At 66.2% G+C, this 21,357-nt stretch overlaps 1 protein-coding gene across 1 annotated transcript; it reads right to left on the bottom strand.

Annotated features, from left to right (window-relative positions):
* On the bottom strand, positions 1–19,873 carry SLCO4A1 (solute carrier organic anion transporter family member 4A1). Its single transcript, XM_037060031.1, has 12 exons — positions 19,797–19,873; positions 11,923–12,780; positions 11,204–11,294; positions 9,768–9,889; positions 9,330–9,441; positions 6,027–6,181; positions 4,754–4,949; positions 4,097–4,262; positions 3,841–4,013; positions 3,547–3,611; positions 3,115–3,263; positions 1–1,118 (listed from the first exon to the last, which is right to left on the bottom strand). Exons 2-12 carry the CDS (start codon positions 12,731–12,733, stop codon positions 954–956), a joined length of 2,205 nt encoding a protein of 734 aa, XP_036915926.1. The 5' UTR covers positions 12,734–12,780; positions 19,797–19,873; the 3' UTR covers positions 1–953.
* Between the last annotated feature and the right edge of the window lie 1,484 nt (positions 19,874–21,357).

The raw sequence follows: 21,357 nt of genomic DNA, 5'->3' as shown, positions 1-21,357 counted from the left end.
CTGAGGGCAGCAGGGAACAAATGTCTGTCTCACAGAGGTCGGATTCCCTCAGGCAAAGTCCACAGGTAAAAACCAGATTCTAGAAATAAGTGTTTATGCAAAATATGAGTCAATAAATATACACTTACGCAGCCTGCTCCTGTCCCGTTGCAGGTCACACGGGGAGGACAAGGGTGACAGCAGATTTGAACCAGGAACCAACCCCCTGGGGATGGCACCCTGGGAAACGGCCTCCCGCCGCCGCCTCCCCTTCGTCAGGACAACTTAGGAGGTCGGGGCGCTGCAGTGGACAGGCTCAGAGGTGCCGCCCAGCCACCAGCACCCACGTGGGGCTCACACCTGGCACTCCCCACTGAGCAGCCTGTCTCGCCCACCAGAACTGAGCAGGTCCCGGGCGCACACGGATGGCCGAGCCCAATGGGCGAGCCTCCAGCTGCTCACTCAGCCGTGGACAAAGACACCAGGGGGTGGGGCTGCGGCTCGGCTCCGTCCTCCACGGCCCTGCTCTCGTTTACGACTGACAGCACTAAGTCGGAAAGGCATGGGCTGATTTAAAAGCCGGGCTGTTCACGCGTCTCCAGGCTCCCAAGGCCCTGGGCGACGCTGTTCGGCTGTGTCCACTGGGAAAGGCCCCAGAGTGTGATCTGGCCGGAAAGCGAGAGGCGGGACGGGCACGGCGGCAGGGTGGGTGTGCCGGGCCACCTCTCCCATCCCTGTGCTTCCCTGCAGGCCCTTCGATGTGCCTTGCCTTCCTTCTCCTCGATGCTTCCTGGGCTCAGATATGCACAGCCCCCCTGGATTGAGCCCCCCCAATCTAATGGGAGATTTGTGAAAGGCCCCCCGCTCAGTTCTGGGTGAGTGGTCAGTGAGGGTCAGCCCTTCCGGGCAGCAGCTACATGGTGTTTCCAGGGAGTGCCGAGTGCTGGCCCAGGCTCCGAGCGGGTGAGTGGGCATCAGACGTTGCTCTGGAGCTGGAGGTCCGAGGGGGTGGCCTGGAGGTCCGAGGGGCTGTCGGAGGCCGAAGACTGGCTGGGCAGAGAAACTTCCAGGCCGTGGGAAGACGCCGACGGGGGCCTGTACAGGATGTACGCAGCGGCGAAGAAGAGGAAACCCAGAGCCTGGAGAGAAAGCAGCTGCTGGACCCGTGGAGCTGCCCGCCCGGGGGCCCCCGTCCAGTCCTCTCGGGGTTCTGAGGAGCCCGCCCCCTGTGGCCAGTCCCCCGTGTGGACACCAACGCTCTTAGCCAAGGAACCAGAACGCCGTTCAACTAGAAGCAGAAGCGGTGAATAAGGGGGTGCTGAACACTGTGCCCCCACAGCTGTATCTGAGTCCTGATCCCCGGAACCCAGGAACGGGACCTGTGTTTGGAAATAGGGCCCTGTAGGAGTAATTAAGGAACTCGAGACGATTGGTCACTGGACGGGTGGGCCCCCAATCCAGTGGCTGGTGTCCTTNATGTACGCAGCGGCGAAGAAGAGGAAACCCAGAGCCTGGAGAGAAAGCAGCTGCTGGACCCGCGGAGCTGCCCGCCCGGGGGCCCCCGTCCAGTCCTCTCGGGGTTCTGAGGAGCCCGCCCCCTGTGGCCAGTCCCCCGTGTGGACACCAACGCTCTTAGCCAAGGAGCCAGAACGCCGTTCAACTAGAAGCAGAAGCGGTGGATAAGGGGGTGCTGAACACTGTGCCCCCACAGCTGTATCTGAGTCCTGATCCCCGGAACCCAGGAACAGGACCTGTGTTTGGAAATAGGGCCCTGTAGGAGTAATTAAGGAACTCGAGACGAGTGGTCACTGGACGGGTGGGCCCCCAATCCAGTGGCTGGTGTCCTTACAGGAGGGAGGGGACAGAGGTTTGACACAGATACACAGAGGGGAACACAGAGGGAACCCTGTGAACATGGAGGCAGAGTTGGGGTGACGGGCCTATCAGCCCTGGGTTGCCAGCAGCCCCCAGAAGCTAGGGGACTGGCCTGGGATGGATCCTCCTTCAGAGACCCCAGAAGAAACCTGCCCTGTGGCACCTTGACCTTGGATTCTGGCCTCCAGAACTGACCATAAATTCCTGTTGTTTTAAGCTGCCCGGTGCGAGGGCCTTGGTTACGGCACCTCAGTAACCTAACCTGGAGCTGGTGAGCCTGGCACTCCCACATCATGGGACTCGGCCCGGAAAACCAGACTGGGGCACCCATGCCAGCCTCTGCCCACACTCGTGTGCCCTGGAACGCCCACCCTCTCCCCGCAGCCTCACCAGGGGCTGCCAGGCCTGGGCCACTTTGGGGCAAAGGTACTTAGGGGCCCACCTGCCTGCGCCCCCTGCTGGAACTGGCAGGCAGTGCAGGCTGGCTGTGCAGAGGTCAGAGGGTTATGGTCGGTTCCAACCTGCTGTTGGGGTGGGGAGGGGAGGGGACCACAGGACACACACACACACACACACACACACACACACACGAAAGAAAACTGGGGGCCAGCTCCCTCGGAAGGCCGTGTCTCTTTAAATCCAACCCAGGGCTCTTCTTCGGTGGCCCAAATCCCTGGTCACACTCAGCTATTTTTACGCTAATCCGCAGCGACCTAACCCAGGGTCAGCTGGCCCTTCCGGACAAGCTTCCCGCCAGTGGACACACTCTCCCTGCCCAGCCCTAGGAGTCCACTTCATTTTCGAAGTCCTGTGCCTTCTCCTTCCGGGGTGGGGCGCATTCAAAACCTGAGTCAGTGTCCACCCTGGGGCACAGGCCGGAGCCCGGGCTGGGCGTTTCTGAGCGCAGCACGGAGCAGAGGGCCCGGGGGTCCGGGAAGGCCCTCACCGTCCTGTCGACCCGAGCCCATTGCACTGAGCGGCCTGGACCTGCGGGGGCTGCGGGCTCTACCCTCCGAGCCTCGGCTGCCCACAGCCACAGGGCACAGCGGCAGAGGCCCCGGAAGGCGGGGGCGGGGCTGTGAGCGGGGAGGCGGGGCCTGTCAGAGTGGCCACACCGCCAGGGTCCCAGGGACAGCTCTAAGCGGGGAAGGGCGAGCTCCGGCCACACGGGCCGCCTGGCTTGTCCCGGTGGAGGGCCCAGGCGCCCTCGCGGTGAGAAGCTCCCGCCGCCCCCCACCCCCAGCAGGCGGGCCCGCTCACCTTGTACACCAGCCCCGCGATGAGCATGTAGCGGCTCATGGCGGCGTTCTGGTAGAGGAAGCAGGAGCCCTGCTGGCCACACTGGCTCTGCCACAGCACGCACGCCTTGTCGATCACCCAGCCGAAGGCGATGGGCCCCGGGATGGCCCCTGCGGCGGAGAGAGGCCGCTCAGAGCCCCGCGTGACCGGGCTCCAGAGAGGGGGCCGTGGCTGCTGGCGCTCTCAGGGGTGCAGCGGGGACCTGAATGTTCCTGCTTTGGGACGCGGCATCAGGCCGGGACACCCCCGTGGCCTCTGACCCCTCGGAGCCTCTGGGCTGGTGGGGCGGAGCACCCTCGGGGCAGAAGGCGACGGCGGGTCCCTCTAGTGGGCCGTTCGGGAATGACACCCTCCCCGGAGCGGGCAGCTGGCCAGCGGGTGGGGGCACCCTACCTAGAGTTCTAACCACGATCCACTGGATTCCCAGCGCAAAGGACCTCTGCTGGTCACAGACGCACCTGAGGGGGGAGCCGCCGCGTCACGTCCAGGGAAGCATGGCCGTGGCCAGTGCCCTGGCCCAGGCCGCGCCCCAGGCTGCATCGCCACCTCCCCAGCTGGAAAGCCCCTCACAGAGGCATGGTTCTCTCTCACCGCTGCTTTGGGGGGCCCGGCAGGGACTCCGTGGCCTCTGCAGAGCCCCGCTGGAGCGTGCCCCAGGGGCGGGCGACAGACCGGAGCCCGGCTTACCGTAGCGTCGCCGTCAGCGCGGGGATACTGCTGAGGAAGGTAAAGACAATCACCACGAACATGAGGACCAGGAGCAGCGGCTTGCTCCGGCAGGTGGCGGTGCACTTCCCTGGGGTTGCGTGGCCGGGCCCGGAGGGCAGATTCTGGAGGGCGCAGCTGCAGCGTAGGTACACCTGAGGAGCACAACCACAGCGCGGGTTACAGGAGGCAGGGACGGCCCGGGGGGCCCAGGTGGGGGCTCATGTGACGCACTCACCTTCTGGCCGCCTGGGCCGGGCGCGGTCTCGCCCTGGCACCCCGCGTGACACGGGGAGTAGTAGGTGAGCCCGTCGGAGCCGCACACAGGGCTGTGGTAATCTGCCGGGCAGCTGCAGTTGGCGTTGCAGGTGGCCGCCAGCTCCAGCTGGCCCTCGGGCAAGGCACTGCCGGTGGGAGAAGTGCGCAGTGAGGCAGAGGCTGGGCCAGGCGGGGCGCCCCATGGACACAGCGGCGGCCCCAGTCTGTCCCCAAGGCCCTCGCTGGGGGGTTGACAACCCGCTGGGATTGCCCCGCCCTCAGAGGTCGGAGCGTCACTCAGGGCCTCATGGGATCCTGGGACATCGTCGCAACGAAGCAACCCCAGCCCCGAATCCAAACCCTGTGCCACGCACATCCCTGCGGGCATGTCTTTAACCCGGGTCCCCGCGCTTCAACATGCCGGGGCCCAGAAGCGCCAGGTATGAATCCCCCCAGACACAGTCCTGCTGCAGCCGGGCGGGCAGCCGCCGCGCAGCCTGCGCCTTTCTCAGGCAAAGCAGGCACCCGGCACGCGGTGCTCTGCCCCCTCCCACCCACGCTGCCTCTGGGGGGCGGCTCAGGGCCCGCATCCCCTCCCCCCTCCCGGGGGACCCCGTCAGGAGTGCAGCGGCCCCACCTGCCGTTGTAGTAGGCCGTCACGCCGGCCATGGGCGCACTGGGGCAGTGTGCGAGGAAGACCAAGGTGGCCAGCAGGCTGGTCAGGGTGCAGGCCAGGCAGAACTTGATGATGCTCGAGCCCCGGAGCTTCAGCTTGTTCACGAAGAAGCCGCCCAGGAAGGTGCCGCCCCCGCCCGCCGGCACCACCAGGTACCCTGCGGGAGAGGGCGGGGCTCAGCCAGGGGCTCCCTCAGAGCCTGGGGTGGGCCCTGGACCCCCTGCATCTTGTTATCCCCCTTGGCAGACGGGGAAACTGAGGCACAGAGCCATCCCCGTCTGGCAGTGCTAGGCTGGCAAGGTGCCAGGCCCTGCCTCTGGGGAGGAGCGAGCCCCCCCCATGGGCCCGGCACACGGCCTCTGCCTGTCCACCTGTGGGGGCAGGTTTGAAGCCGAGGTCGTGGGCCCTCAAAGTGAAGTTGAGATTGGTGGGCAGGGGCTCCCAGGATGAAAGTCGGGCTCTGAGGGGCAGGGGTCCCGTCTCCCCAGCACTGACCAGAGCCCCTTTGAGGAGTGGCCGGGGGCGCCCAGAGGACATGGCTGTCCCAGGACCGGGAGAAGGCTGCTGTGGGGGCGGGAGGCAGTTGTTGTGGGTGGGGTCTGGGTAGGGGAGTCGCTGAGAGGCCGGGCAAAGGGAGGAGTGAGGGCGTTCGGGAAAGGGCATGACCCCTGATTGACGGGCCCTCCTGCGGGCGTGGAGGCCTGAGGGGCGCTGGCCAGAGGGGCCCACACAGCAGCCGTGCACGCTGGGGCGGCCCCTCCCCAGACAGGTGTGTTCTCAGCGGGCTGCGGCTGCCCTGCAGCCAGAGCTGCCCAAGGAGGGGTCTCAGGAGGGTCCTCCCGTTCTTGGGTGTCTGCAGCGGGCCGGTCCTCTGGGACCCGGGACCCTGGTTGAGGCCTTAGGCAGGCGGTGCCAGGTGAGTTAGTGGCCAGCCCGTGCCCCCGGCAGAGTGGGCTCCCACTTGGAGAGCAGCATGGTGCCCTGGGGCCTCGGAGGGACCGTCAGCGCACCAGGCGCACAGTGGTCCGCACACCCAGACCCCTCGGGAAGGGCGGTCTGCTCGGGTCAGACCTGAGGCGGTGTCGCCTGGCCCTCGCGCTTGGGCTCCCCCTGCCTGGGCTGGGCCACCTGGCGGGCAGCGCACTTGGGCCTTCCGGAACCTGCTCTGGAAGACCCCTCGTTCATCTGAGAACTGTGGAATTCGAGTCCCCCAAGATGCGGGGGCTTTTCTCACCAAACAAGGTGGCGGCCTCGGAGGCGCTCAGGCTGAACTGGGACTCGAGGAACTTGGGGCCAAATGTGGACATGCTGGTGATGAGCGTGGCCTCCGTGGCGCCCGCCAGGCAGAGAAGGATGAACGTGGGGTTCCGCAGGAGGAGCCAGACGGAGCTGCCGGGGGATGAGAACGGAGACCGGAGAGAAGAGATGGAGTGTCAGAGCCGGGCATCAGAGCCTGCCACAGCCAGGGCATGGGAATGCCGCGGTTCTTGAGGGGGGGACAGAGCAGGCTGCCAGGAAGCAGGTAGGCACCCCAGGTTTATTCCACAGAGACCAGGAGGGTGGGCGTGGCCGGGCTGTGGCCGAGGGACCTGGCACCTGGGTTCGCAGCCTGCAGCTAGAGGTTACGGAAGGGCTCCCTCACCATCTGGGCCGGAGTGCAGGCTCCGGGGTGAGGAGAGACCTTGAGTGGCCCATGGTGCTGTTCAGGCCCCTCTGAGGGCCACCGCCCCCAAGTCCAGGACTGGACAGGCCCCTGGGAAAGGGGACCCGGGGCACGGAGAGGTGGGGCCCCTCAACCAGCAGCCTGTGGGAAGGGCCACCCCCCAGGAAGCCCTGTTGATGTGGACCGAGAGGCCCCCTCCTGGGAGCCCTCAGTGGGCTTGGCTGGCTCCCCACCCCACCTGCTGTGCACTTGGAGGGGTGATGCCCGGGCCTGAGGGAGGGTGCTGGTGCTGGTCCCCTGGTGGACCCCCCTGGACCCCTGGCTGAGGACTGAGCAGGCTCAGCTTCACATGCCTTTGGTGGGGGTGGTTAGGAGTGTCGGACGTGGGGTGTGGGCCTGGAGGTGCCGGTGCCACAGCCTGAAGCTTCACCGGGGAGGCGTCCCCAGAGTCACAGGGTGTCAGCACTCGGCACCAGGCCACAGTCCACCTGAGGAACGAGCACCCAGGCTCGAGGAGGGTGGGCCCTGCAGGGAGGAGCAGGGTCCCGCCCCCTGCCCATCAGGAGCGGCCGCAGCGAGAGCACCCAGGGCGCCGTGCAAACAGGGGCGGCCCTCAGAGCTGGCGGACACGCCGGGAGAGGCACCAGCAAGGCGGACAGAGCCCGGACAGAAAACAGGGAAGTCCCAATCCCTGAGGGTCTGGGAGTGAAAGGGCCCGGCCTGTGCGGGCAGCGCCCCGGGACGCAGATCCTCTGGGCAGCCGGCGTTCCCAGCCCTTGTGAGCCACGGACGGCGGGCACCGGCCCGGTGCAGAGATGCTGGCCGATGGGGCTGAGTCCCTGTGCCCAGAGGGACATGGGTCGGGGTGGGGCAGCCTCCCTTTTGCACCCTGATCACCAAGCAGGTCCTGTGACCGGTGACTGACGGGTGCCTCCGAGACGGCTCTGCCGAGCCCAGGGCCTCGCTGTGACTGCGGAGAGGCCCTCGGTGGCAGCTGAGGGCTGACCCACCAGGGCCCAGAGACACCGTCCTCCTGGGTCCCCTGCCCCGAGAGCCCCGCCCCCCGGCTACCTTCATGCCCGCACTGCCCCTCCCACACTGGTCACAGGGACTTGGAACTCGGGGCTCCCACTGGCTCTTGCTCGCACTGGGGACAGAGGCCAGCACCAAGTGGGACCCTGCAGGGCAGCTGGAGGAGCCCCTGTGCCCAGACCCTCATAGCAGGTGGCCAGGAGGGGGGCTGCTTGGGGACGCTCCCCTGATTCGTCTTTTCAGACACGGGGGGGGGGCAGGGAGGGGCTTGCTTGGCTTAACTTCAGAGCAGCCCTGTCAGGGCTGTGGGCCATAGACAGCCCGGTTCTGCAGACCCGACCTTCTCCCCCCAGCGCCAGAAAGGCTGAGAATGAAACGCCATCGGGGTGGGTGTGGAGTGGGTGTGGCCAGAGGACTCCGGGTGGCAGAACGCCCCCCACAGGTCTCAGGTCCTGTGCGTGTGTTCACCGGGAAGGGCGCCCGGGTGCAGCCAGCCCTCCCGCCGCCTTGCCCAGACCTGCCCATGCGGCGGGGCCATGGCCGGGCAGGGAGTGACGCCCCGCTGTGGNGACACGGGGGGGGGGCAGGGAGGGGCTTGCTTGGCTTAACTTCAGAGCAGCCCTGTCAGGGCTGTGGGCCATAGACAGCCCGGTTCTGCAGACCCGACCTTCTCCCCCCAGCGCCAGAAAGGCTGAGAATGAAACGCCATCGGGGTGGGTGTGGAGTGGGTGTGGCCAGAGGACTCCGGGTGGCAGAACGCCCCCCACAGGTCTCAGGTCCGTGCGTGTGTTCACCGGGAAGGGCGCCGGGTGCAGCCAGCCCTCCCGCCACCTTGCCCAGACCTGCCCATGCGGCGGGCCATGGCCGGGCAGGGGGTGACGCCCCGCCGGGGCAGGCAGACTTCCTTGTTTCTGCCCCAGCCTGCGGGTGGCTCAGCGGAAATCTTGTGTGGCGTGTGCTCGGGGAACTAACCAGTCACGGCCTTGACCGAGGGCACCCGTGGGGGGGCTTGTTCCACTACCGGCAGCCGTTCTGGAGAACCGAGCCCAGGTCCACCCTGGGTCCACTGGGGACCAGGCAGTGGACGGGCTCTGTGTCCCACACAGAGTGGGCGTCAGGGCATGATGTCCCCGCCCTCTGGCCAGAGAGGCCCTGGGCCAGCTCACCCTGGTGGGGGCGCTCTCCTGAGCGGGCCCACAGGAAGTTGGACAGGGAGGACAATACGCTAAATGCCACGGGGACTCTCCAAATGCTGGCCAGCTTCCCCTCCACCCTCTGGTGCGGAAAGCAGGCACAGGGCCATTTCCACCGCTGACAGCTCTCCTGTGGTCTGTCACATGTTGCCGTTGACGAATGGGCCGGGGAGGCTGCAGGGCCAGGTGGGCGCTCAGCAAGGCCGAGGCCTGGGACCGGGAGAGGCCCCCATGGAGGGTCGGGTCCCGTGAGGAGAGGCCCCGGGCAGCAGCCAGCAGCCCCCAGGGCTCTGTTTGTGAACCGGGATGAGGGAGCGAGGCCACGTCCCCCCCGGGAGAAAGAGGACAGGCAGTGGACAAGAGGCAGTGTGGCCGGGAGGAGGGGTGGGGGGCAGTGACATGGTTGGAGGGTGAGGGGGGGCTGCGGCCAGTCAGGGGCGACTCCAGGGGGCAGTTGGAGGGTCGGACACGCCTCCCTGGGCACCGGGTCTCGACGAGGGTTTAGGGGCCACATGCTCCCCACGGGAGGGTCACTTGGACACTCCTAGTTTGGGGCCAAGCTTAGCGTGTGTGGGGCCCCCAAAGGGTCTTCGAGACATGCAGCACGTGCGAGAGGCGTGTGGTGGGCGACCACCCCCCAGCTGCTTACCGAGGCAGGTCTCGGATGGTTTTCCCGAAGTTGGGGCTGCTGGCCACCTTGTCGCGGTGGTCCTTCTGCTGGTGCGTCTCAGAGGCCCTCACTGCCATGTAGCGCTGGGAGCCTAGGAGGACAGGGACCTTGGTGAGAGGCAGGGACCAGAGGCTGGCTGGTGGCCCTGCCCCGCCAGGCTGGAGACCCCCATGGGACAGAAGGCATGAGGATGCACCATGGTGACAAGAGATGGGACAGAGCTGGTGGAGAAAGCTGGGGCCAGAAGGAAACGCAAGGGCGCTCTCGCCCCCACTGGAACCCCAGCCTTGTTGCCGGGGCACCACTGGCTGGCCACACCCTGCAGGGTGGCCGGCCCACCAGACACCTGGACTCTCCTGCTGCTCAGCAGGCAACAGCGGGGTGCTGTGTGGCTCACACACCTGGGAGAGCACCTACCTGGCAGCTGCCGTGGGTAGGCCAGGATGGGGACCGCAACGAGGAAGGCGGCAGCCCCGGCCCCCAGGAAGCCCACCCACCAGGCACCGACCCACTGTGGGCTCTCGGTGGTCAGCTCGGTCCTGTGGGAAGAGACAGCGGGGTCAGCGTCCGGGCCCCCAGGCTGGGCGCCCCTTGGCTGCCGGCCCACGCAGGCCAGGGGGAGGGCATAGCGAGGGAGGGGCACGGCCCCACCTACCTCCTGCACTGCCCAGAACGCGCACATTTGACACCCCACTTAGTCAACCTGAGGCCACAGGTGGCGTTCGTACCAGGGCAGGCCACTAGAAACCTCGACAGGAGGCCACCATCTGCAGAGAGAGTGGGAGGGTAGCCCACCTCGCCCACCCTGTGTCTCAGAAGGCGTGGGCAAGTGCCCGAGGGTGACACCTGAGGATGACACCGGAGGGCGGGGCTGCCTGCAGAGTCCGCCCTCGCCATGGTCAGCAGGACTCGCCTCCTTCCTCTGCCCTCCCTCTCACCTCTGTCCATCTCTCTGTCTCTCGCTGTCTGTCTGTCTCATCCCTGCCCTGTCTCTCCTGCTCAAACATACAAACACTCGTATCACAAGCAAAACACGCAAGGAAATGAAACCCAGCTTTGGCCTCTGCCCCGGCCCCTGGCACAGAGCTCCTCAATTCTTTGAGATTTCTGGGGGATGGCAGCATCTTGTGTCTGAGTGTGGCCCCTCTCAGCAGGTCTCTCGAGAGCTTCGGAGGTAGGCTGGTCACCAGAAAGACTCCCCGAGAGGCCAGTGTGCTGGGACCTGCAGCCGTATGCCTGGCCTCCGGAGAGGCAACCAACGACACCCTTGAAGCGAGGCCCCCAGATAATCCTAGCAGGAGGGCGTCGGGGTTCCCTGGGTGGGGGGACGTGGTGGAGGGGGCACCCTGTGCTCTCTGCCACCTGCTTGGTGTCCTGTGTGAGAGCCAGGGAGAAACAGGCTTTCTGAGGTCTGGGAGCCCAGGAGGAGGTCTTAGGGGTCCCCGTGCTGTGCCCCAGGGGGACAGAACTAGTGGGTGACCTGGCGTCCTCACTGGGGGTCGGTCTTGGGGGACCCAGCCGCTAAACCTGTGGGGCCTGCGCCCATGTGGGGAGCCGGTGGCTCTGGGACACCCAGCTGGCATCTGGGAAATTGCTCGGTGTGGGAAAACCCGCAGAAAAGAGTCTCACCCGCAGCAGGAAAAACCCCTCTCAGTTCTGCAAAGGGCCTCGGGTGGCCTGGCCTCTCATGGCTCCGGGAAGCTCCCCCAGCCCCTCCCACCACCTGCTCTCCAAGCCGCCCCAGACCGGCAGGTGCTCAGAGCCCCTGCCTCCACCTGCCCCGTGGGCACCGTGTCCTGCTGCGTGGGCAGCATGGCGACCTCTGCGCTGGCGCGGGGGGCTGGGCCACTCACCGTCGGCCGATTTCCGTGAAGATGTTCAGCAGGGCGCCTCCGATCAGGTAGCCAGCTGCGGGGCCCAGGATGGCCGCCGTGTAAAAGATGGCTGTGCGGGGAGCAGAACCCTTGAGTGCTGCCGGCTGTTCCCGCGCGGCTCGTGGGAGGTGACACTCAGCAGCCGGACCGGCCGCCTGGGAGAAGCAGCTCCCCACACGGGCCCTTCTGCACCCGACTGACCCCCAACCCCCCCCCCCCACCGGGGACAGATCCCTTTACATCAGGGTTTTCATCTCTGAAACCTCGGCTGTAGCCAACTCTTTTAGATTTTATTTATTTATCTTTAGAGGGGAAGGGAAGGAGAGAGGGAGAGAAATATCAATGTATGGTTGCCTCTCGTGCGTCCCCTGCAGGGAACCAGCCTGCAACCCAGGCATGTGCCTTGACTGGGAATCGAACCGCGATTGTGTGGTTCACAGGCCCGTGCTCAATCCACTGAGCTACACCAGCCAGGGTTCTGGAGCCAACTTTTTAAAGTGATTTAAAAATATTTCTCTCAAAGCCAAATGCAGGCCTCCCTGGGGCTCTTTCCCTGTCACCTAGGAGCCCCTGGGGCTACCTGTGGCCACGGTGGCAACGGGGAAAATGCGCACCAGGGGCCAGGCTCCTCGCTGGCGGCTGGCCGGTGTGGTTGCCGCGCTGCCCGTCCTCCCCCTCCCCCCGCCGGCTGCACTCACCGATGTAGACGGGCGAGTAGCTGGCCTTGACGTTCTCGTCCAGGTAGGTGACACCCAGCGTGTACAGCGGCGTGGCCCCCACGCCGTGCAGGAACTGGCCCAGCATGAAGACCAGCTGGTAGCCGGACGGGCCCGCAGCTCGGCCCCCACACGCCGTGCCGCTGCGGTTGGCTGGGCACGTGCCGAGGCCCTCGTCCACCTCCACCTCGTAGGGGCCCGTGGCGAAGTGGGGCAGCGCGAACACCAGCGAGCCGACACCCATGATCAGCACGCCCCAGCCCAGCCAGCGTGGCTTGTGCCCACTGCCGCCGAAGTAGCTGACGAAGGTGAGGCAGAGGCAGGCGGCCAGGTCGTAGGCGCTGGCGATGAGGCCGCTCTGGTAGCTGTGCAGGTCAAAGCGGCGCTCCACCGAGGTGATGACCGTGTTGATGAAGCCGTTCACGGTCATGCCCTGCAGGAAGGAGGCCGCGGACAGGAAGAGCAGGAAGCCCCGCGGCGTGTTGAAGGCCTGCAGGCAAGCGGGGGCGAAGGCCCGCCAGCCGCACTCGGAGCTCTGGGGCCCCACCGACGTGTACCGCGCCGAGGGGGCCGCCCGGCCGCCGTGCTTCTGGGCCCTGGGCTGGCACAGCGGCTGGCTGCAGGAGTCTAGTGGGCCGTCGGGGGCTGGACGGAGGACACCCAGGCTCAGGGGAGAGCCCAGGGACGCCCGCCTGCTGGGGGGCGTGCAGTCGCCCCCGTCGTCCAGGGCCACTGGGCAGACCAGCTGTGGCATGGAGGCGAAGGGCTTGTCCCCCATCGCGTGCTGGGGCATCTCCACCCACGAGGTGACCGTGGCCGTCTTCCAGTGGCCGATTTGTCCTGTGAGGAGAGTTTCTGGTGAGTCCACCCACAAATGCACTGACATTTCGGGGAGAACGGGCCCAGGTGCCCCGTCCCCTGGGCCTGCTGTGGGTTCTACCTGTGAAGGTTATACCCGGTCGGGTGGGGCAGCCCTGGGGACCAGCTCCCTCCCCGAATCCAGGGCCCCACCTGGACCCACAGCCTCAGGGCTGTGGCATATCCCTGGCCACAGCTGGGCTGGCAATCCGGGGTGGGCACGTGCCCCGGCCTGGTCCTGGGGCAGTCCCGCTGGCCCAGCTGAGTTCCAGCCCTTGCAGCTGCCAGTGCCCAAGAGCCCTGCCCTCAGCCAGTGTCAAGCTCAGCCCTCCTGAAGCCCACGCCCTGCCAGCCCTCTGGGACCTTCCGTGCAAATCCCTCTCAGTCCAGATTCTGGGGGTAGGGGAAGCGAGAAGGGGACAGGGCTGGGCACAGACCCTGGAGCCCTGGGAGCGCGGCCGCTATGGGGTCAGAAGGCAGGAGTCCTGGCAGACAGACCGGGGCCACCCAGGGGCACGGGGGTGGGAACCTGGCTGGATCTACCCTGTTTTGGGGGGCAGTTTTGCATTTGGGGAGACTAAGCAGCACCCATCCCCCTTCAAGCCTTCCTGTGGCAGCATGGTGACCCCACACTCTGTGGATTGAGCCTTGGAGCCAGGGGGTCCCATTCTGCCCACCACAGCCCTGGGTCCCCTGCAGGGCCATGTCCCTGAGGCAGCGGGCAAGGGGCCACCGCTCTGCTCCTCCGTGCAACTGGAAGGTCGCACCTGCTTAGCTAATGACTTAACTAGCTAAGGGGGGCTGGGGTGAATGCCACCAGGCCCCCTTTCCCTCACGGTGACGTCACACGTTTCCAGACACCCTGTGGGGGAGCCCTGTGCATGCCTGGCCACGCCCACCGTACAGGTAAGGGAGGTGGGCCTCAATGTGCCCGGGGCCGCAAAGAGCACCCGTCCGCACTGCCTGGCTTTAGAGCCCACGCCCATGCGTCACAGCTGCCCTCTGACCGAGTGGCATTTACACACCAGCCGGCTGTTTGCTTTGGAGACGGCTGCCGCCGGGCTATCAGCGGCCAATCTCAAGGCTGTGGGCAGACGGCAGAAGTCCCGCCGCCCAGGGTGGGCTGGTCCGCTGGGCTCGGTCACAAGAAAGCTGGGGCCTGAGGGGGCTGTCCAAGCTTCCTGCTGGACAGAGGCGGGCACCCTGGTACAGCTGCCCAGGCTGGCGGCCGCCAAGGTGACGTCCAGCTCGCCCGTGGGAGGCAGTGGGGCCGCCTGCAGAGCGACCAGCTGGAGCCCTCACACAGGACAGCCCAGAGCTGCCACCCGCCTGCCCCGCAGCTTGGGTGGCCGGTGACACAGAAACAGAGAAATGCAGAACAGGCGCAGTGCCCCGCAAAACCCCTAAGCCTGAAGCTGCCTCGTGTCTTTTGTCACGATATGTGAACCCACGCACGTGCATGCACATACGCACAACTCGTGCACATGCACACACAACTGTCTGCATGCCTGCACACGCAAACCAGGAGGCCCTGGGTCTCATCCTGGGACCAGAGCAGATCCCCAAGGGATGGGGCCGGGCCAGGCTGAGGGGCCAGCGCGGCTTGCTGCAGCGGCCGCCCAGAGCCCTGAGCGGGTCAGAGGGTCAGCACTGTAGCCTGGGAATGACTGCAAACCCAGGCCCGAGGTGCAGCGGGCGCCGAACAGCGGCCTGTGGGCCCCGCGCTTGGCTCGCTCGGGGGTCGCAGGAGGGCCAGGCCTTTGCTGGGCCATAGACTTTTGTCCTGTGGGGTAGCCCTGAAGAAACAGAGACACAGCTTCCTCTCTGGGAACTGAGCCGCCCCAGGTCCTGCACAGCGGGTGGCGGGGGCCCCCGCTGTTCTGCAGCCAAGTTTTGCCCAAGCCAAGAGCAGTGGGTCTCTGACCCAGAGAGACAATGGCCGACCCCGAGCCCTGTGTGGCACACCCGTGTGAATCAGCCCATGTGGAAAGTCTCGTCCGAGAGGGTGGCTGGCGCCCCCTGCCAGCGGCCCCCTGTGCATCAAGAGAACTGAGCCCCCAGCTCTCGTCCACCAGCCCCAAGGCCTCCCTCAGGGGCTCAGGACCTGGTTCAGGATGCGAGGACATGGGGACCCACAGCCGCCGAGGACGGAGGGCCCTCCGGCCTCATCTGGGGCCGGCCTGTCCTTCATCTGGCGAGCGTGGGGACAGTGTCAGCTCCTGTCCCGCTGACGGACCGAGGGCTTCTTCCTCTGGGAGGCTTCAGCCCTATCGATGCATCTGGATTGGAAGGAGGAGCCGTGTGCCCCAGTGACCGAGGTACTGAGGTGCAAGGCAGCTGGAGCGCAACCCCTGCCACGGACCCGTGGCATCTGGAGTCCGCCCACGGCAGCCGGATCCGGAGCACACCCAGGGCTGTGCGACACCCAGACTCTTAACAAACGGCCCCGAGGTCGGTCCCACAGCCCTGGGAACCTACGAGAAAACGCCCCGGTTTGGAGGGGATGGCACCGCGGCTGGCTGAACCCCCACTGGGCCGCCGGTCCCAGGGCCCGGTGCCCCCCTGCTGCCCCATGACTGGAGACCAGGGGCACTCCAGCTACGGGGCCGAGAACAGTGAGTGGGGAGGGAGCCTGGGGCTTTGGTGGGGAGGGCTCCCCACCGCCCCCGCCCCCGCTGAGAGGAAATCCAGGCCCCGAGGCTGCGCTGTGATGAGTCGGTGGCCTGTGGGTGGGTCCCCGTGCCCTGTCGGTGAGAACTGGGACCTCAGCCCCCACAGAGGCCCAAACGCTTTGGCGTGGCCGCTGGTCTTGCTCCTCCTATCCCCTTCAATGCCTCTGCAGGTCCCCACATGCGCTCGCTTCACGTCCCAGGTAGAGGTTTATGCAAAGCAGGGCAAGCAGGAAGGAAGCGGGGTGACCGAGAGGGACACTTCAAGCCCCTGCGGGATAGTCTGGGGTCTGGCCCAGCGAATGCCCCCCTGGGAGCCCTCCCCTTCCCAGACTCCCCCAGGCTCTGTCCCGAGCCCTCCTGACAACTTAGCTGCAGGGGAAACTGCAGATTTCATTTCTTCTTTCTCATTATGTGCCAGCGGTAAAGTCCCTCCCGGCTGCACCTGATGGCTCTGAGGCTGTGGCATGTCCCACACCCCTGCCTGAGCCCCAGCACCCTGGCTGCCCCTCCGTCCCTGGCCCCCTGTGGTTCCTGGGAGTCCCCGGGCAGCGGCCTCCTCTCCTCGCCCTGCCTTGGTGTCCCCTCTTGGGGGCAGGGAGGGGCTTTCCCTTCTTCCAGATGAGGTTCCAGGCTATTTGTATCCTGGACACCCCTGTGGCCGGACCTGGGGCAGCCACGGCCGGGCCTGGTTACCCGGTTTGCATACGTCGTGAGCCCAGAGCTGCTTTGCATGGGGAATGACAGTGAAGGGTCATCTGAGCATGCTCGGGAAGGGCCTGTCCTTCAGGGAGTGCCCTGTTCCTGTTCCCACCCTCGTCCCCAGTGCCCGAGTCCTGGGCGGGGAGGGTGGGGCGAGCCGGGGTGGGGCCGCTGAGGGAGCATATTCCTCTTCCCAATTAATGACGTTTGATCAAAAACAAAAAGAAAGAGCCATCCCCCACCACTCCAGGGCGATGCCCAAGCAGAGAGGGGACACAGAGGGGCTGCCTCCGAGCCAGGCAGGTGCTGAACCTCAGGTTGGGCCTCCCTGAGCCTCAGTTTCCCTACTGGGAAGGGGTCCAGCCACCACTTCAGGCTCATCAGAAATGCAGACTTTACGGAAGGGTCTTCATGGGGCAGCGGGTGCTGGGGGCAGCAGGCTCTGCCCACAAGGTGGGCCTGCCTGGGCTGGACTTGGCCGAGGCCCTTTCGGGCCAAGTTTCATGAGGGCCTCTCAGGCCCACGGGTCCCAGTATGAGGCCCCTGGTGCCTGCTGAGAGGTAGATGCCCAAAAAAGGGGCTGGAACAAGGTGGGGGTGGGGTGCCACACTCAGCCCATCCCATCCCAAGCCCCCTGTAGCTCAGGCTGAAGGGTCACCCCAAGGTTCGCCAAGTAAAAAAGCCACTGAGAAGAGGCAACCCCATGCGGGAGCGTGCTCACGGGGGGCCCAGCTCAACACGGGGGTAAAAGGCCTGTCGGGAGCCCCCCAGCCTGGGGATCCTGAGCCGTCTGGGCCTTAGCCAGCCCACCCTACCCTGTGCATGGCCTCTCCTGGCCTCGCTGTGAGCCGCACTTGCAGGACAGGTGGCTAGTGACAGCGTCCACCCGTCCCCAGAAATTTGGTCCGAGAGCTGACTCTGGGCAGTGCTGGTGGAAACAGGGTTTTGCTGCCACGGCCACTGAGGACAGCAAGGTGTGCCTTAGGATGGCAGCCCACGACGGGGCACAGCCAGGGTCCGGCATTCAGGCAGCTGGGCCGGTTTCCTCCGCCTCCCCCACCAGGGCCCGGGGGTCCCGTTCCCTGCAGAATCCCCGAGGGCCTGTCCATTGCCTGTTCCACAGCCCTCCACCACGCCCACCACGCCCACACCAGGCCAGGCCAGGCAAGCAGCTGAACATCCCGGAACAAAGGTGGCCTTGAGGTCCTGAGGCTCATGTATGCCCCCTGCCAAAGCAGACAATGGGCTGGTAGGCACGCCTGAGCACAGGTGACCACGTGACTCGAGAGGGGCTGTTTTTGTGGTCTGTCCACACCCCAGGCAGATGACACTGGACGGGCAGGAGGATGGCCAGGAAGTCCTCCACATCCCCCACTGTGCCAGGTGCCCCAGCAGCACCAGGCTCTGGTCTGGCTTCCTGCCCCCATCACCCATGTCACCCACAGGGAGGCCCAAGGGGCTCAAACTCGCCACAGTGGCAGCCGCTGCCCCTGGGGTGTGAGTCCAAAAAGCCACTAGTTTGTAGGGCTCAGCAGGGCTGACCCGGGGTGCATTCCCTGATACCCACGGACTTGTGGAGGGAAAGTGCCGGAGATGGTGCTGACTTCGATTCACAAGGAGCCAAGCAGCCTTGGCTGGCTGGAGGCCGGACGCAACGGAGACCCAAGCTGCAGCTCGGGTCTGCGGGGCGAGGGCCCATCAAGGCTGGGGGGAGCCAGGCACTCCACGCCGAGCCCCTGGGAGTCATGGGGGCTCCTAAGGGCAGGCCAACCCCCAGACCCTCATTCACTGGGCCACCATCCTGCCTGACTCCAGGTATCCAGCCACCTCACCTTGGCAACCGACCTGCCTGGCTCCTGCTTCCAGAGCCCCACCCAGGAAGGAGGCGGCCCCATGAAGAATTTCCAGGTGGCACCTTCCGCCCTGCCCAGCAGGAAACAGGACAGTGCCTGCGTAGGGCAGTTGGGACCTGGGTCCGACCAGGACGCCCCTCCTGCCTCTCCCCAGCCACGCAGGCAGCCTGGCTGTGCAGGCCGAGAGGTGAGAGGTGGGCCCCCCAGGACACCTGGCTGAGAGGTGTCCTGCCCGTGTCTCAGAGCCCGGGGGCCTGCCCTTTGGGACAGTGTCCTGCGTCCGTGTTCCTGGCTCCCCCACCCCCAGGCACAGAACTCTAAGTGTCCAGGGTCCCACAAACCTGGACTCAAACTGCTTTACCAGGACAAGCTGTGTGGCCGTGGGCTGGTCACCTGACCGCTCAGGGCCTCGGTTTGCTGATCGGAAAAGTGGGAGCGACAGTGGCCACCTTGTGCAGTGGCCAGGATTGACAAAGTGGGGTTCGAGGCTCGAGGCACAGGGCCCGCGCTGTGTAGACAGCCCCTGCCGTCTTCATCGCTGCGATGGTCAGAGTCCCCGCTGCCACAGGCCACAACCCGCAGCTTCCTGTGCTCTGGGGTCCACTGGCCCCACCTGCCCAGAGAACAGAACCTTCCGGGCCGGACTCGCAGAGTCCAGCTGCTGTCCTGACCAGTTTCTGATCCGACACACGAATTCGAGCTGAGGCTGAGGCTGGGTGAACCCCACGGAAAACTACTGTGGCTCCACCCTCCCGGGTGGCCACTCGAGGGGGCCCCAGCACTCCAGGGCATGAGGCCTGGGGGCTCTGGGGCCCACCAGCCTCCTTTCCATGCCCCTGGCGTTGACCCCGCTACCCCAGCGGTTTTCTCCACCCGGCTCCCAGAGGTGGAGGCCCCTCCGCCCAGAACCAGTCTGGGTCTCTCCCCCAGTCTCCTTATCTGGGAGCCAGTGTGCCCCCCAGATGCCAGGAGTGGGTCCGCACCCCCATTTCCATCCCTCCTGCCCTCTACTTGCAACCGGGGATCCAGTGTGGGACCTCACGTGGTGAGGCCGGGACAGGCACGTGGCGGGCATAACCCTGGGCTGGGGGCCAGCCCCGGGGGCCACCCACAGGAGCCCCTTGGGGGCTGCCTCCGCCCACGCCCCTTGGGGGCTGCCTCCGCCCACGCCCTCAGTATCCGGAGCTCTGAGAGCGGATGGCGGGAACAAAGCGAGGCCTCCCTCCAGAAACTTTATGCCTGGCTTCCTCCTTGACTCAGCGGCCGCGGTATCCGCCGCAGGTGGCAGGCGGCAGCTGTAGGGGCCACATCTGGCCCTGGCAGGGCCCTCGTGCCCTGCTCCAGCATGTGCGCCCGGACCTGCCCTGGCCACCCGCTGGACCGCCGGCCCTCCTCGCGCGCTTTCTCCACCCCCGTCTGAACCCCAGTCGCCCACCACGCACCCCCTTCGCCCTTCGCCTGTCTCCTCCCAGGATTCCCAAAAGGGGAGCTGGAAGCGAGAAGGGATGCGTTTTCCGTCTGATACCCAGGAGGCAGCCGGGCTGTGGGGCGCTGGTCCACCTTCTGTCCCGCACGCCCGCCGGAGGGTCTGGGGCGCTCTGCGGACCCCAGGCCCCTGCCCGACCCGGATTCCCCAACGCCCGCGCGAGCGTCACCTCGGCCCCGCGGGCCCCCGCTACCCTTCCCCGCCGCAGGCACCTGCCGCGCTCCTGACGTCAGCAGGCCCCGGCCCCGCGCGCCTGCCCAGCCCGCCGGCACTCCCGGGAGCACTCACCGTCCCCGGTCCGGGCCGCTGCGCTGCGCACCGAGCTTTGGCCGCCGCTCACAGCCCACTCAGTGTTTCATTCATCCGCTCCGGGGCCGGCCCCCGCGGAGACAACCAGCTGCTTGGCCCCGCCCCAACCGCGCCCCCGGGCCCGCCCACTGAAGGGGCTGCGGCGGAGCCCGCGGCGGGGGCGGGGCTGGAGGGACTGCGAGACTTACCCGGCGAGGGGCTGGGGCCTAGACCGCAAGCCTCCATCCCGGGGGGCCATCGCCCAGGACCCCAGCGCCCCTGGAGCCCGCGCGCTTGGGCTGAGTAATTCCTCCCCAACCGCGGAGACGCGGCACCGCCGGTTGCCGGCGGGGACACTGAAGCGGGGCGCTGAAGGCCCCTCCCCACGCCGCGAGGCCTCAAAGTGGCTTGGAATCCAGGCCCGCGGGGCTCAGACCGCTGGGAGATGTCCTGGCAGGGAGCGGAGTTGTGTGCCCTGATCTTTTGGGAAGGAAGGCTGCCGGTGGCCCGGTCGGGGACAGGCCGGAGAGCGGCGGCCACGCGAAGGTCACAGCGGGCCCTGGTCCAGCCAGGACTCGCATCTGCGCGCAGCGCCTCAGGTGCGCTTCTTGGAGCACCCCTGGGCGTGGAGGGGAGCCGGCGGGGGAGGGCCAGCTGGGGATGCGCCCTGGAGCGCACAGCGAGGCCAGCACCCTCGCCTGGGGAATCCAGGGTTTCCTGCCTGTTGCCTTTCGGTAAAACGATCCTGTTTGAAGTCAGCACTGATGTCAGGCCACAGGGAACACCAGACACAAAGCCACCACCAGGAGGTCCTGTCTGAATTCCTGCCACCAGGCCCCGGGTGTGGCCTTGCACACGGGGCTGCGTCCCCCCCAGCCTCCCTCCTCCCCGGAAAACCTTCCCCGGTGAAAACACTGAGTGCAATGAAGCGGGATGAGGTCCTGGAGTTAACCTAGTAACAGCTGGTCAAGATAACATGCCCAACTGTTCCCTTTCGGCTTCTGTAAAATGAATTTATTTTTACAAGAAGTCTACGGAACTCAATCCCGTGGGTGTGTTTGAGCCCTGGGCTGCGTGGGGTCAGGAGGAGATGCCCGGAGCGTGGCCTCAGGCTGCTGAGCGAGCTGTCACAGCCCGCCGTCTGCTTCCTGTGGGCTGGCGGTGGGGAGGAGGCGGTGCTGGGTTTCGGGGGTCACGTTCACATTCCAGTTACATAGGAAATGGCCTTTCTTCAGAAGGAGGGGCCTGTGCCCACTTGCTCCGATACCACAAGCCCGTGGCTCTCTCCTGTCAGGCCTCCATTCCTGGAAGCTGGGTCAGGGTCCTGCTGCTCCTGGAAGAGGGGCCTCTGTTCCTGAAACAGCCATTTAAGAGGAAAAGACATTAACTGTTGTCCCCGGTGGAGAAGGTCCCTCCAACAGCATGAGGACCTGCTAGAGGGACATGGAAGAGGAGGCTTTGGGAATAGACAGGGTGCATTCTGCGCCCCCTCCCCCAGGAAAGCAAAGCTTCCCTGCACACCTGGCCTTGGCTGTGGAAGCTGTTGGGAGCAGTGTTTCCC

The sequence above is a fragment of the Sturnira hondurensis genome, unplaced genomic scaffold (genome assembly GCF_014824575.4).
Source record: "Sturnira hondurensis isolate 20B ecotype Veracruz unplaced genomic scaffold, ASM1482457v3 Scaffold0011378, whole genome shotgun sequence".
In the NCBI taxonomy this organism is placed as follows: domain Eukaryota; kingdom Metazoa; phylum Chordata; class Mammalia; order Chiroptera; family Phyllostomidae; genus Sturnira; species Sturnira hondurensis.
Note: the sequence above shows the minus strand (reverse complement) of the source record. Positions and strands in the feature narration are given on the sequence as shown.

What these genes read in the sequence shown, in the direction of transcription:
- SLCO4A1 (XM_037060031.1), bottom strand. Translation starts at nt 12,733, where the DNA reads ATGCCCCAGCACGCGATGGGGGACAAGCCCTTCGCCTCCATGCCACAG. An exon ending in CTACCCACGGCAGCTGCCAG is followed by an intron (nt 9,442 to 9,767) that starts GTAGGTGCTCTC and finishes CTGTCCTCCTAG; the next exon opens with GCTCCCAGCGCTACATGGCA. An exon ending in GCGCTGACGGCGACGCTACG is followed by an intron (nt 3,612 to 3,840) that starts GTAAGCCGGGCT and finishes CTCCCCCCTCAG; the next exon opens with GTGCGTCTGTGACCAGCAGA.